Raw genomic sequence first — 16135 nt, forward strand, 5'->3', positions numbered from 1 at the left:
GCTACTTACCAGGGTCTGATAAGCTGAGCAAGTCATTTAACCTCTGCTAATTATGTTAGAAAGTGGGCATAATATTTGTTTTGCTCTCTTTCCTTTACTGTTGTGAGAATAGTACGTAAAAATGCTTTGGAAAACACACAGTATAGATATGGCAATATAGAGAAAAAGTATTATTAATATTATTAATAAAGCAATTTAAAAAATTCCTCAGGAAGTCAAAAACCTCATTTAGAAAGATATATAAAACTAGTCCAAATTTAAATTGGTAGTGAGAAAATGTATGAAAACTGCTCAGGGAGAATAGGGTTCCGTTGTTATTGCTTCCAGCACCAGACACCAGCCTCAAGAGCGTGACTGACATTAGGGTGACTCTGTGTCTAAGAGAATTCACTTTTTCCTGAGGACAGATTTCATGTCAATTCTAGCTCAATATGTCCAAAACCAAACTTAAGACCGTGGTCCACAAATAGTTCTCTTTCCTGATTTCTTCCAGTTGTCATGGCTGAAAACTTCAGTCCTCTTTAATACTTTTCTGCTTATATCCTATTCTCCATCACCCAATTCACATGATTCTTTCCTAGAACTTTACGTGTCTTTCTCTCCCCACGTCTCTCACTTTGTCCAGGCACACCTTACCTCACATGTGCAACGGTCTCCCATCCTGATTAATCCTGATTTCACCTGGTATGCTGAGGTGGAATAGAAATCAGGAGACTTAGGGCCACCATTTACTAACTACTACAAACTTGGCCAAGTCACTTACCCTGTAAGAGCCTCAATTTTCTCTTTGCTAAAATGGGACTAACTACAAACAGCAATGGCAATGTTTTGAGGATCAAATAAGATACTAGGTATGAAAGTGTTCTATGAACTTTACAATGCTGCTCAAAGACTGTTCATTTCATCATCTTATGTAACAATCTTAGTAGAATTTCTAGCATCACTAACTCTTGCCTTGCATGATCCATGCCTCAGCTGTCCACTCTAGTAGCCACTAGCCACACGTGACTACTGAACACTTGAAACATGGGTATTCTGAATTGAGATGCACTGGATTTCAAAACCTTACTGTGAAAAAAAAAAAGAAAGTAAAATACCTCAATATTTTTTAATGTTGATTATATGTTGAAATGGTAATATTTTGGGTAAATCAGGTTAAGTAAAAGATAGTGTTAAAATTAATGGCACCTATTTCCTTTTAGTTTTTCATTGTGGTTGTTAGGAAAGTTTTAATTACATATGTGGCTCACATTATATTTCTATCAGAGAATGCTGCTCCAGACCCCACCAACATTCCTATCCCTAGTGCCTCACCTTCTATTCCCTTCCATGTCTGGATGTCTAGTTGATGGTTCCTTTTTCCCTAAACAGATCCTATCATTTCACAACTCACAGCCATTCCCCCACTTCTTCCAAATGTTATTCACTCCTTAGTGTCCAACCCAAATGTCACTCTTCCCAGGAAGCTTCTCCTGATTACTTCAGCAGGTATCAAGTCCTGCTTAATTAATCACCATAGCAACTGGTGCTTCTCTGTGGTACTTAATTTATTTTATCTTGCATTGCTGTCATTCCTACCATGATGCAAAATCCTTGAGGTCAGGGATGAGTCTTTGCATGTACTGAATGGTTAAGAGAATATCACGCCTCCAGTATGTACTCAGTTAACATCTGGTGAAGTTACACAATCATTGTTTGAAATCCTCCAAGGACTTCCAATCACCTATCACTTAAGGCTCCCTAGAATCCGGTCTCAATTATTCAACTAATTTTATCTCACATCACTGGCACTTTAAAGATTAATGCAATGGATGCCTGAAACAAATTCTTAGCTCCAAGACTCCTTCCCTCCTCTGAAATGTATCATATAGTTATTTGGGGAATCATGCTGAACCCCAACTCCACTTCTAATCTGAAATGTTTTCTCCCAGGTTTTATCCACATCATCCCTACCTTTCATGGTCTAGCTCAATTTCCACCACCTCCATGGGTCTAACTGCTTCCAGCCTATATATATATATATATATATATACAAACACACACATACATATATATATACACATACATATACACATATATGTATATATGTGTGTGTATATATTTTCCTACTTATATTTTTTTTTAAGATTTTATTTTTTATTTGAGACAAAAAAAGAGAGATAGTGAGCAGGGTGTAGGGCAGAGAGAGAGGAAGAAGCTGACTCCCTGCTGAGCAGGGAGCCCAATGCAGGGCTCGATCTCAGGACTCTGAGATCATGACCTGAGCCAAAGGCTGATGCTTAACTGACTGAGCCACCCAGGCACCCCACCTACTTAGATTTCTTATGACATAGTGCCCATACTATTTATTAACACTATATAATATTAGTTAACTGACTAGAAAATTATTTTACATTTATTTTCAAAACTATATTATAAATTTTTAAGATGGAACCATTGTTTTCTAGTCTTCATACTCTCTAAATTTCCAGTACAGTGCAGCTATAAATGCAATAAAGAGAAACTGACTCATTCAGTTTTCTAGAAAGCCTTTCTTCCCTGAACTTTTAAGACTGGATGCAGTACTCTTTCCCTGTGCTGTGCATAACCAAGTAATTATAATATGTGGTGAAAATGAATGAACTCCAGCTACATGGAAGGATCCTGAAGCATAATACTGGGGCGGGGGGGGGGGGGGAGGTTCCACTATATGCATATAATAACATTTCTCGAAAGCCCAAAAAACAAAACACAAAACTAAACACTTCAATATGTGGGAATACACATATATTTGATAATACTATTTAAAAGGCAAAGGAATGATAAACCAAATTCTGGATAGAGGTGAGCTCTGTGGAGAAGGTGGAAGCAAGGAAATGGGATCGGGGGCACTTTTACACGACACGGTTTTAACAATATATGAGTAGATGTGGGTTCATGCGTATTCATTTTATCATTATACTTTGTATCTTACACATTTGTCATATACATGCTGTTGTAACGAATATGCCATTAAAAATAATAATCAAGGGGAAAAGACAACCCTGGTTGTCAGAATTCATGACAACTAATCCTAAGAATGAAATTCTCCATCTTCTTTTATTATACTAGCTGGGTATTGGCAGTTCCTGGATTCCTATATATTGGTCAAAACCAGAAGGATGTCAGATACCTAGGAATGAATCTTGCCCTTTATATGTCTTTTGATAAACAACAGTTCTTAATATGAATATAGATGAATTACCAACTTCTTTCATGGTTAGTTGAGTGCCTGCCTTCGGCTCAGGTCATGATCCCAGGGTTCTGGGATTGAGCCCCATGTTGGGCTCCCTGCTCAGCGGGGAGTCTGCTTTTTCCTTTCTCTCTGCTCCTCTGCCCGCACCCTGATCATGCTCTCTTTCTCTAATAAATAAATAAAATCGTAAAAAAAAAAAAAAAAAGACATTCCCTACATTTTCTTCTAAAGTTTTAAAGTTTTGTCTTCATGTTTAATCCATCTGGTGGTATTTTCTCTCTACAGTATGAAGCAAAGAGCCAGTATGTTTTGTCTGTATGCATAACCAATCGATCCTGCACAATTATGAAATAGTCCCTCTTTCTTCAATGATAATGGAAGCTGCTTTTGAGATTATTTAAATACTTCCTGACTTCTCAAGAGTTAGACCCTCCTTGGATTTAGGTTAAATTCTTGCTTCTTGCTGCCTACATGACATGACACCACTGGACTTAGCCCTTTGCCTACTAAATCTATGATATTTTTCAGACCCCTCCAGCTTAATAAAGGACTTCTAGCAATCCCAGTTCCAGCAGCAGTTAAAACTGGAGTAGAACCATTTTTGCTTTGCTAAATACAAAATAGTTACTTGTGCCTGAGCCGTGGTGGGGAAACAGAACAGTTGTATCTTATGCTGAGAGTTTAGAATTACACTGGGTTTGAGGCAGCAGGACATGTTCTCCCAGACTTCCTAGTGTAGCACCAACCTGCCAACATCCCAGGCATGCAACAGAGGACCGCAGAGCAACCAAATCCTCAAGCCCAATTAAATATAGAAACTAAAATGAATTTTCAGAAGAATGGAAATCTCTATATCTCTAATGATTTTCATCTGCACAGTTTAAATTCTTTATGACTTATTTATTGATGATATAAATCTAGACAGATAGTTACAGAAAAACAATAATCTCCATTCTCTAGGAAAAGAAATCATGGTTGAGAAGCTAAATGACTAAGCCAAAGAAGAATTAAAAAAGGACAGCTATAAGTGGAATAAGTCAATCAGAGAAAGACAATTATATGATCTAATTCACATGTGGACTTTAAAAACAAAACAGAGGATCATAGGGGAAGAGAGGGAAAGATAAAACAAGATGAAACCAGAAAGGGAGACAAACCATAAGAGACTCTTAATCATAGGAAACAAACTGAGGGTTGCTGGGGGGCTGGGGGAGGATGGGATAACTGGGTGATGGACATTAAAGAGGGCACACGATGTAATGAGCACTGGGTATTATATAAGACTGATGAGTCACTGAACTCTGCCTCTGAAACTAATAATACATTATATGTTAATTAAAAAAAAAGGATAGCTATGCAGAATCCCAGGTGATAGCACATTAAAAATCAACTGTGGAATGTCAAATGTTACAACCTACACAGAAAGAACCCACTCTGGAAATTTAGAGGTCTGGTGAAAATCAAGTCACTTAGTGTCCAAAATGTCTTCACTTACCAAAGAGTACACACACATCTTTCTAAGACTGATAGGATATAAGACCCTAATAGCTTTGACTGGTTCACTTTCATGTTATGGTCTTCTAGAAGATTTCTCCATTTCCTCCAAAATAGCATCCGAATGGGGGCTGAAGCTGCTCTCTACCCCTAGTCAGATCCTGTGCCCTTTAGTCTCCCAGTCCTGAGACAGTTTGTATTTATGCTGAAGTGGGAAGATTCCACAGCCATGGTGCAAGGGACTCCCACTTGGTTTTGTGTCTGAGCATGTGCATAGGTAGCAAGCACCCTTCTCCTTCAACAGAGTCCTGCTCCATGAGGCACCAGGAGAATATACTCATAGGACAGAAGAGCATTATTCCTGCCAAGAGTCTTTAAAGTCAGACTAATTAACAAGATAAGAAGATTGTAGCACAATGGTCTTAAAGCAATCACAAAAGTATAAACACTGCTCTGCTTGTCATGGAGCTGGAGAATGGTGTTGACCTGGTTCTGTAACGATGGCTGAAGTTCTCAGAGTCATGAATAATGGAAGCCAAACACCTGAAGCGGTAACAGAATGAGTGGAATGCGTTTGTTCTGACAGGACTAGTTATAGTGATAAACAGATTCTATCCCACTAGTTTGGTTCCCTGACACATAAATTCCTACTGTAGCAGATACTTACCTCAGCAGCCGCAGCTCTGCCAGCAATGTGGGGTTCTGCTGCGCCTTCTCGGGGGTGGGCTGGGAAGCCTGCTCATGCTCCAGACGGAGACGCTGGATCTCTTGCAGGATCTCCCTAGAGAGGACAGATGAAAGAAAGATGGCTGCACAGCTCGCTCTTTCCTGTCAGGACTTCTAACTGTAGTACAGTGGCCTCTCCCAATCTTGTTCTGTTTCCGAATGACCAAGATGTCAAAGAGCCACCTTCTTAACACTGCTGCACTTCATATTTCCTCAATGAAACAATCCTTTGTGGTAGAAAAAGTGATATAAATACTCTTCTCAAGAACTTGAAAAATCTCCACAAAAGGAAAACCACCACTAGAAAGCTCTGTTCCTTTCTAGGGAAAGGAAAAAAGAACTCCCTGCAACCTCCTGATGTGGGTCCTATGCTAACTTCTCCCGTCTTTGTCTCTCTTCTTCCTGTTGAGCCGCTGAATGATGAGAGCTGCCATTTCTTCTTCCTGTGCCTGTTACGTTACATCCAACTCCTTGTCCCCGTTTCTGCCTCTCAGGGCATACTGGTGTGCTGTCTGGTCTCCATGCCTTTAATTAATTAATTAATCTATTTATCTATTTATTTATTTATTTTTAAGATTTTATTTATCTATTTGAGAGAGCACAAGCTGCAGGAGCGGCAGGCAGAGGGAGAAGGAGGCTCCCTGCTGAGCAAGGAGCCTGATGTGGGACTCGATCCCGGGACCCTGGGATCATGACCTGAGCCGAAGGCAGACGCTTAACTGACTGAGCCACCCAGGCATCCCTCTCTGTGTCTTTAAATGGCTTTGTGGTGAGAGACCAGTCACACACAACACAGTGGGCCAGGATAAGATGACTAGACAGAGCAAAAGGGGGTTGGAGTGGAAAACGGAATCATGGAAGGGGAACTGGTGGGTGGGAGAAGGCACTGGAGTAAAGAATCCACCTGAGGGCACGTAAGCAGGGCTGTGAGCTACCAGAATGTATAGCGTGCAGAGATCTACAGATTAGAGTAGGGGCATTCCCATGAGTTGGTCTGGCCTATATTCACTGAGGTGGGGTCTTCCTTTACAGTCAAAAGCCAGCTAATCTACAAGGAAAATGAGAAACAGATACTCACATGATGATCTTGGACTTTAGAAGCTGGCTCAACCTCTGCATTCTTACCTGTTTTTGTTTTCTAGTTCTGCAATAAGCTGTCTTTGTTGTTTGTTGGCATCAAAGTTAAAGCTCAAGTCAGTGGGAGGACGGGTCTACAGTGAGGAGAAAGAAAGGGTTGTTTTTCTTTTTGTTTTTTTGGTGTGTGTGTGTGATTAAACTATATCCTGAGTCCTAGACTACTGGTTTTTTAAAACAGATTTTTTAGGTATAATTTACATACCATAAAATCCACCTATTTTAAGTATACCATTCACGGAGTCTTAGTAAATTTAAACTGTTGTGCAACCAATCACCACAGTCCAGTTTTAGAACATTTTCCGTCACCACAAAAAATTCCCTCATGCTGGTTTGTTGTCAATTGCCACTCTCATCCCCAACCACAGGCAACCACTGATAACTTTCTGTCTATAGTTTTGCCTTTTCTAGAAGTTTCATATATATGGACTCATACAATATGCAGTCTTTGGTTTCTGGCTTTCACTAAGCATGATGTTTCTGAGGTTTGTCACTGTTGCTCCATGAATCAGGAGCTCCTTCCCTTTTATTGCTGAATAGTATTCCACTGTTTCCAGTTTTTGACTGTTACAAATGAAGTTGCTGTAAATTTTCATTTACAAGTCTTTGTGTTGATATGTTTTTATTTCTCTTGGGTAAATACCTAGGAGTGGAATTCCCGAGTTATATGTTAACTCTGTATTTAATATTTTGAGGAACTATCCAACTGTTTTCCAAAGTAGCTGTACCATTTTAGAATCCCACCGAGGGACAGTTCCGATTTCTCCACATCTTCAACACCTGTCATTGTCTTTTGTTTTAACCAGATTCTAGTGCATGTGAAATATTTAATTTGTGGGGTTTTTTAAAGATTTTATTTCTTGAGAGAGAGAGCACAAGGAGGGGGAGGGGCAGAAGGAGAGGGGGAGAGAGAATCCCAAGCAGACTCTGTGCTGAGCGCAGAGCCCAACATGGGGCTTGATCCTGGGATTCTGCGATCATGACCTGAGCTGAAATCAAGAGCTGGACACCTAACCGATTGCGCCACCCAGGTGCCCGCCCCCCGTTTTTAATTGAGATATCATTTGCATACCATAAAATCCACTGAAATGTCCAATTCAGTGGTTTTTAGTATATTTACAAGATTACTTACTGCCACTAACTCCAGAACATTTTCATCAGCCCCAAAAGAAACCCCATACCCATTAGCAGTCATTCCCCATTCCCCCTACACCCACATCCTGACAACTGCTAACCTATTTTTTCCATCTATGGATTTGCCTATTCTGGATATTTCATATAAATGGAATCATACAATACGTGATCTTTTATGTCTGGCTTCTTTCAGCAAAATGTTTTCAGGGTTCATCTGTGTTGTAGCATGTATCAATACTTCATTTTTTGGGGGGCTGAACAATATTGTTACATGGATATACCACATTTTGTTTATGCATTCAACAGTTGATGGGCATTTGGGTTCTTCCCATTTTTTGGCTATTTTGATTATGTTGCTATGAACATCTGTGGACACGTTTTTGTGTACAGATAGGTTTTCATTTCTCTTGGGTATACATCTAGGAGTGGAATTGCTGGGTCATACAGTAACTGCCTTTTGAGGAACTGCCAAATTATTTTCCTAAGTGGCTGCACCATTTTACATGCTCACCAGCAATTTATGAAGGTTCCATTTTTTCCATATCCTTGTCAACACTTGTTATTGTACATCTTTTTGATCGTAGTCTTCCTAGTAGGTGTGAAGTGGTATCTCCTTGTGAATTCAACTTGCATTTTCCCTATAGACTAATCTGTGGAGCATGCGTTCATGTGCTTATTGGGCATTTGCATATCTTCTCTGGAGAAATCATTTTGATTTGCATATCCACTGACATTCCTGACCCTTATTACCTCCTTTAAGAATATGGAAGCCAATCAACACAAACTAGGAAAAAGGATGCATAGGTGATGGTTCCCTTTTTTTTTCATTAACCAGAATGGAAGCTCAAAAGGAAGGCTCTGCAATGGCTATGCTTTACACTCTGCACATACTTGGTTCTACCCAAAGCACGACCTACCATGAAGCAGAAACCTTGTTTCCTATCTAGAGCTTAAAGATGCAATAAGTAATTCTTTTCATGTGGCATTTCCTAAATAAACAGGGGTAAAACAGCATAGCAAATGTGGGTGGGAGGCTTTTTTTTTTTTTTACCAAATACTTTTTTCTTAAAAGAAAAAAAAAGGTGATGTTTCTTCTTTTAGAGTGGACCAACAGCCAATTGAGCAAATTTTCTATATTCTTTCCAGAATCTTATGAGAGCCAGAGCTGAGCCTCAGAAAAATGGCTTGCCTGAGACTGAATCTGCTGTGAATAACAGCTTTCCAATTCCTGAAAACTGGAGTTAAAGCAAATGGCTCCTTATTAGCATGGGATCAGGGAAAATTATGGATGAGGAAATGGGCTCTAAAATGAATTGGCTTCGTGATGGCAAACAAAAACCTCACAGTATTTTACTGGAAATTTCTTTTCTTTTTTAAAAAGATTTTATTTATTTATTTGACAGAGAGAGGGCACAAGTGGAGGGGGAGCGGCAAAGAGAGAGGTGGAAGCAGACTTCCTACTAAGCAGAGAGCCCGATGTGGGTTCTCTGATGATCCCAGGACCCCGGGATCATGACCTTTGGGTAGACGCTTAACCGACTTAGCCACCCAGGTGCCCGTTCATTGGATATTTCTAAAGAATTTTTTCAGTTTTCAGTTACTGCAAGGCTGAGGCTTCTTTCAAAGAAGAGGTTAAAACAGGGATCAAGAGTTATTATCGGCAGGAATTCCTAACCAGGTGAGATTCTTTGGCACCAAGAAGTATTGCTACTCAAGTACAAAGAAGCGTGGGTGGAAGAAGATTTCTATCCTGAGGCAGCAGTTCCACTGGGCTGACAACAGGGAGAGCCCCCAGGGGTAAGTGTTTATGATGGCTTATTTCACCCAATCAAATTCGGAACACAGTCAAGTGTACATTAAGTAACAGAGAAACTTAGGATTTTATTTATTTACTATCTTAAACTCCACACTGCTTCTTTTATAAAAAAAAAAAGTAAAAAAGAAAGGCAGGCCAGGTCTCTCTTCCTAAAATGCCTCGAGGATACTGAAGAGAAAAAGACAGAAAGGGAATTATTAGTTCATAAAGACATAGAATACTTCGACCACAAGAGACCTAAGAATGATTTCTTTAAAAAATTAACTAGTTCATTCCTTTATTTAGCAAATATTTCCTGAGCACCTACTATGTGCTAGATACTGTTCTAGGAAGTAGGATGCATGAATGAGTAAGATACAGCCCCACCCTCGTGTAGCTACATGATGCTGGGAGAGAAAGCTAAGGAACCAAAGATCTAAGTACAGACCATCAGAGGTGATAAATTCAATGATGAAATATAGGGTAACAAAACAGAGTAAACTGAGACAGAAGACTGACTCTTTTTGAATGAGGTGATAATGAAAAGGCTCTCAGAGACTCAGTCAAGTGGGGAAGCAAACCAGGTGCTGGGCTAAGGGATGGGTGTGCTGGGCAGAGGCCAAGGCCTGCAGCTGCTCCATCTGGGTGTGTTCGGGTCAGTATGATGGAACAGAGCAGGCTCTGGTGAAATTGGTAGCAGACTCTAGGAGATGACCCTGGGCCCCGACCACCAAGGGCCTTTTAGCGTTGGAGAGTTTCCATTTCATTCTGAAAGTGGTATGAAGCCACTGTAGGATTCTGAACAAGGAAATATGGACTCAAGTCCAAATACTGTAGGTACATACTCTGCCTTCAAGGAGATGGAGCTTATCTCTCAGTCCTTCAGTACAGGCTGTCCGTAGTGACTTCTTTCCAAAGAGGACAGTGTGGAACGCGGGGAAAAAGTAACTTTATGTTGGAGAAACCTGACAAACACTACCTTGGCCAGGTGATCAAGGTCAACATCAACAGTGATAAATGATGTTGGTACTATGTACCCTCGATACAATGGAAGAAAAATGGCGCTTACCTCCTCCTCAAAAGCTGTAACTCAAGTCTAATCATGAGGAAAACATCAGACTAATCCCATTTAAGGGACATTCTACAATGTATTCGACTAGTACTCCTCAAAGCTGTCAAGGTCATCAAAAACAAGGAGAGTTAGAGAAACTGTCACAGCCCAGAGGAGACTAACAGACATGACAACTAAATGTAATGTGCTATCCTGGATGGAATCCTGCAGTGGAAAAGGGACATTAGATAAAAACTAACAAAATCTGAACAAAGTATGGACTTTAGTTAATAATAATGCATCAGTATTGGCTCATTAATTGTAATATGTGTGCCATGCTAATATGTTAATAATAGGAGAAACTGAGCATGGGTTATTTGGAAACTCTAGTAGCTTTGCAATTTCTCTGTAAATCTAAAACTGTTCTATAATAAAAAGTTTATAGAAAGTGAACCCTGTTTTGGCTCCTATATAATTTACCATAGTGAGCGAAGAATGGAAGTAGATAGGCTAGCGAGGAGTCCTAGGTTTTGCTATCTACTCACTGCAAACCTTGAGTTATTTTATTTCCCTATATTTTTATTTTCTTAGCTGTAAAATGGGAATATTTACAGAAAGAGATGTGAAGAGGATCAACTCCTCTGTTACATGAGCATTCTCTTAGGTTTAGGTAATCTCACAGAGCTCTATCATCTTTAATGAGATGGAGATACATGTGAAAAATACAGAGTAGGGGCGCCTGGGTGGCTCAGGGTAGAAAACAAGACCCCTTCGGGTAAAACTGGGCAAATGTTACAAAACCAAGGAAAGCCGACGTAGTCAGCAAACTATAATCTGGTAGCACGCATTTCTGAAACCTCCTAAAAAAGGACTGGAGGCTTCCCATTTGTACGAACTTGGCAGGATGAGTTCCAGAGATATGCCTGATACCAGCTAGGCTTTCTTTGTATCCCAGGGGCACGCCGCACCCTCCCATCTCGTTTAGACCAAATGGAGGGCTGTGGATTATTAATCTCTCTCAAAAACCCAATGTTTTTTAGGGTAGTGGGTCCCTAGCTAGCTGTAAATCAGAAGACTGAAGTTTTGCTTTTCCTTTTTAAATAAAAATCAATGGACTCTAAACACAGAGATTCTGATTTAGTAGGTTGGAAGCAAAGCCAAGGATCTATTTTTTAAATGTTTCACATGTGATTATAATATGTATCCATGTTTGACAATTACTATTTTACAGGGGCTTTGAGTCATTAACTGTGTGCGAAATACCACATGGATACTGTTGATCTTTACTTGTAAGAAGCCATAAGGATATTTCTGGAATGGTGCATGCCTGGAGGAGGCAAAGCGATAAGGCTGTGAAGGCTGGGCTGAGCTATCTGAAAAAAAGCTTCTCGGGGAAACATGTGAGGTGGGATGACAACACACTATTTCCCCTTTCACATTTCTTCCATGTTTTCCATAATGAAGTTCTCATAAAGAAAAAAAAAATTAAAAAAAAACAACAACAACAACAAACCACCCCAAACCCTCCTCAGATTACATCCAATGTTGCTGATGTTGGTGATGAAATTTTAAGAATTTGCTGTTATTACTATGATTACCACACACTGTAATTTTGTTTTGTTTTGTTTTTAAAGGAATTTAGGCACTCCAGGAAAACAAATGAGCTTTCCTAGCTCATCTAAGCAACCTCGAATTTCTTTGTTCAAGGGTGAGCCTGAAGAGGTTTCAGTGGCCATACTGTCACCTACGGAGACAGGATGGATCTGCTACGGAGGCGCTCCATGGGGTGCAATGCTGGCTGCTCAAGTAATTTAATGGTCTTTCTTTGTGAAAGAAGGTTTTTGAAAAAAAAAAAGAAAAATCAATACAAAGCCTACCTGGCAGGTTATAAATAAATTCTTTTGAGCACTACACCCACTTTATGCAAAGCACTTGTATGAGCGAGAGATTAGCGGATTAGTAGTCTTCTGTTTAACAGAAATCTAGTCAAGAAGAATCCTTCCTGAGAGGCCCAATATTTAATAAGATAACTACACTCTGGAAAACAAACTGAAGATGAAAGGGACCGTATCAGTATTTCGTCTTAAGACCACTCTAACAATGATCATTTTCACACAAATTAGAGAAATGGCATCAGAAACTATCAGGTGTAAACAGACTTATCTTGTTTGCAGGAAAGGAGAACTGTGACCTCCTTTCCAGGGTCAAATGGCTTTGGAGCTTTTATTTACAATATTTTAAAAGCATGAGGTAAAGTCAGTTAAGACTACATCATGGCATTAAATACACTTCATTTTAAAAATTCAACCACAATGCTGTCTATCTCAACAAATTTAATTTTATAAATTCTAATTTCTACAATGACCTAAACAGTTGTGACTGACTGAGGACACATGTAAGGTGTAACTGATTAAATGGAACTTTTCTTTTTCCCTGACTTCCCCCGCCCCCTCCATTTTGTTCTTTTCCACTAACCTTTAGAGTTGTAATGTTAGGAGTCAGATGTGTGACCTAATACTAGATTCTCAAGGAAAAGTTTGAAGTCTAAACAAACCCAAAGGAATAAATTACTTTTTTGAGGAGAAACAAAGCAAGAACTCTCCATTGGAAGCTTTCGTTACTCTATTTCTCTATGAAGAAGTAACGATAAATTGGTACAATTCCTAAAAGTAATATACTATGTTTATGGAAGACGGTCCTGAGACACCTGGCTGCCTGTCTAGTCCAATTTCACTCCAAATATTGTTCTCGGGGCTCTAGCCACACAAGCATCTTATAGGCGCTGCAACCTCCGAGCTCAGGGCCTTCACAGAAGTTGAAACAGCCCCCTGTCCCACACTGGGTGTTCCCTTCATGCTCACATAGTCTGTTGTTTCAGCCTCAGATCCTTCCTCCTTTTGTCTTCCTCTTTTCTTCCAGATTTAATGCTCTTCCTGAACTACAACCTTCTGTAGCTAAATCTCAGTAGTTGGCAGACTAGTACCCCAGTCCCAGCTGGACCACTTACAAACTGTCACCTTGATTAGTTTCCTTACCTTTTGGAAGATTAGTTTTCTCATGAGATTGTTTTTATGAATAAATGAGCTAAAATATGCACTTAGAATAATGACTGGCACATAGTAAACAGTCAATAAAAGTTAGCCATCAGTATTATTCTTTTAGCATGAGTCTCACCGGGACCCTTCTCAATCCTGGCCAGAAAAAGTCTTTTTCCTTTTCCTTTGACAGGTTTAGTTACTTTCAGTATATTAATGATATTCGACTATCTTTTTTCATAAAGAAAATTCTTAAAGTTTCAACATAAACATTAGTGGGACTGGATATAATTGGATGTGTTATTTATTTTTAAATAAAGGGTTTTTTTTTGTTAATGAAACAATTGTTATATTGTTCTTGGTGTTGAGAAATCTAATTATCAATTCTTTGTAGGTATCTATCCTCTCTGGTTGCTTTTTGAGTATCTTGTCTTTGTATTCTGCAGTTTCACTAGGATACACGTAGGTGTGAATTTTTATTTATCCAGTTTGGGACTCATTGTGATATTTCAGTCTGAGGATTCATGTCATGAATCAATTTTGTAAATTTTTTCAGCCATTAATCCCTCAAATACTTTCTCACCTAATAGAAAATAAATTTACTTTCCTTTTTTGGGGGGGGGAGGAGGGGGGATTCCAATGAGTTGACTGTTGGTTCTCCATCTTCCATGTCTGAAAACCTTGTTTCAAATTTTTCACCTTTTTGTGTTGTATTTGGGAAACTTCCTCTTTTTTAAAAAGATTTTATTTTTATTTATTTGACAGAGAGAGAGGAAGAGAGAGCAAACACAAGCAGGGAGAGCAGCAGAGGGAGAGGGAGAAGCAGGCTCTCCACTGAGCAGGGAGCCCAACGTGGGGCTCAATCCCAGGACCCTGGGATCATGACCTGAGCTGAAGGCAGATGCTTAACCATCTGAGCCACCCAGGCGCCCCCCATTTGGGGAACCTTCTTACATGTATTTTCCAGCAGACTAATTCTCTGTGCAGCTGTGTCTGACCTAACATTTAACCCATCCACTGAGTTTTAAATTTCAGCAACTTTTGTTTTTAAAATGTTTATGTTCTATTTGGTTTGTTTTCATCACCAGTCTCTTTAGATAGTCTTTTCTTTTATCATGTTTTTAATTCCTTCTTTCAGGTCTGAAGAAATTTTTTTTTTTTTAAAAGATTTTATTTATTTGACAGAGAGAGACACAGTGAGAGAGGGAGAAGCAGGCTCCCCGCTGAGCAGAGAGCCCCCTGTGGGGCTCGATTCCAGGACCCTGGGATCATTACCTGAGCCGAAGGCAGACGCTTAATGACTGAGCCACCCAGGCGCCCCTCAGGTCTGAAGAAATTTTAAACATAGTTATTCTATAGCCAATGATTCTAGTATCTAAAGTCACTGACAGAGATGCTCAGGAGTTCGTGTTTAGTTGGACTCTTTCTGTGGGAATCACTGCTTGGCCTCAATTGAGAATGTTAACCTCGGGAGAGGATTTATATTTTGCTTCTCCTCAATGCCGTAGGATTAATTTTATATTAAAATTTTACTTTGGTGTTTCTCAATCTATGAAGTAATGTAAATGCACCCAACACAAGTACAGACAGGACTAAGGTTGTGAATCCCCAGGGGAGACCTCTTCCACTCCAACAGGAGGAGAACCTAAAGCTTTCTTGTACTACCTTTGTGTTGGCGGATGGTCTTCTACACTGTACCTTCACCGGGTTATAATGCTTTCAGGGGCCTAGCTTAATGTGAAAGCCTCATTTCCAACTCTCCACTTTGCATACATACAAGGTTTTGCCCACTGCACCTCAAGACAATTAAAACCTAAGCATAGGGCAGGAGTGGCAGCAACAGTGGCCCAGGGGCTGCTTTGGGTTTCAGTCCTTTTTAGTTCTCAGGAAAATGAATTCTCTTATCTTCAGATCTCAACACAAGTAACACTTCCTCACAGAGGCCATACAGTGTATGTCAGGGACCTGCATTCCATTTTCATAGTTCCTTCCATTTTTCCTCCAGTGTACCTAATTATTTGTAATTGTTTATTTTTTTTAAGATTTTATTTATTTCAGAAAGAGAGAGAGAGCACTAGTGGGAGGAGGGACAGAGGGAGAGAGAGAGAAAGAGACTCCCCCGCTGAGTGGGGAGCCTGATGCGGGGCTCGGTCCCAGGACCCCGAGATCACGACCTGAGCTGAAACCAAGAGTCAGATGCTTAACCGACTGAGCCACCAGGCGCCCCTATAGTTAAGTTTAATAGCGTATTTGTTTACTGTTTGTCTCTCTCACTAGACTGTTAGTTCCATGAGAGCAGGAATCATTTGTTCATCATAGTATCCAATCTGGCACATCATAGGAACAAAATAAATATTTGCCAAATGAATACATACATGAGGGAGGGAAGGAGAAATGGATATTAATATGCACATAACTCTTCAAGGAAAGTAAAGGGCTGAAATGAAAGAAAAAAGAGAACATTTTATTATAAATTATTTCAAAATTGCAGTAAACCCATGGCAAATCCTGGGGTAGCCATTTCTCAATGCAATCAAACTTACATATTCACC

At 39.8% G+C, this 16135-nt stretch overlaps 1 protein-coding gene across 15 annotated transcripts in view; it reads right to left on the reverse strand.

Moving 5' to 3' along the window:
* Window positions 1-16135, reverse strand: part of DTNB (dystrobrevin beta) — a 256744-nt gene that overhangs the window by 35140 nt on the left and 205469 nt on the right. For 13 of the 15 annotated variants that reach the window (XR_013441625.1, XM_078056068.1, XM_078056065.1 and 10 more), the window contains 2 exons: window positions 6560-6645; window positions 5376-5489 (listed from right to left, as the gene is read on the reverse strand). Coding sequence is in view for 14 of the 15 variants with exons in the window: in XM_078056068.1 (XP_077912194.1) it covers window positions 5376-5489; window positions 6560-6645 (200 nt within the window). In the remaining variant the exon portion in view is untranslated. Of the gene's footprint in view, window positions 1-5375; window positions 5490-6559; window positions 6646-9591; window positions 9687-16135 lie in introns of those variants that run through there. The other 2 variants (XM_078056069.1, XM_078056070.1) reach the window with 1 other exon arrangement.

The sequence above is a fragment of the Halichoerus grypus genome, chromosome 10 (assembly GCF_964656455.1).
Source record: "Halichoerus grypus chromosome 10, mHalGry1.hap1.1, whole genome shotgun sequence".
In the NCBI taxonomy this organism is placed as follows: Eukaryota; Metazoa; Chordata; class Mammalia; order Carnivora; family Phocidae; genus Halichoerus; species Halichoerus grypus.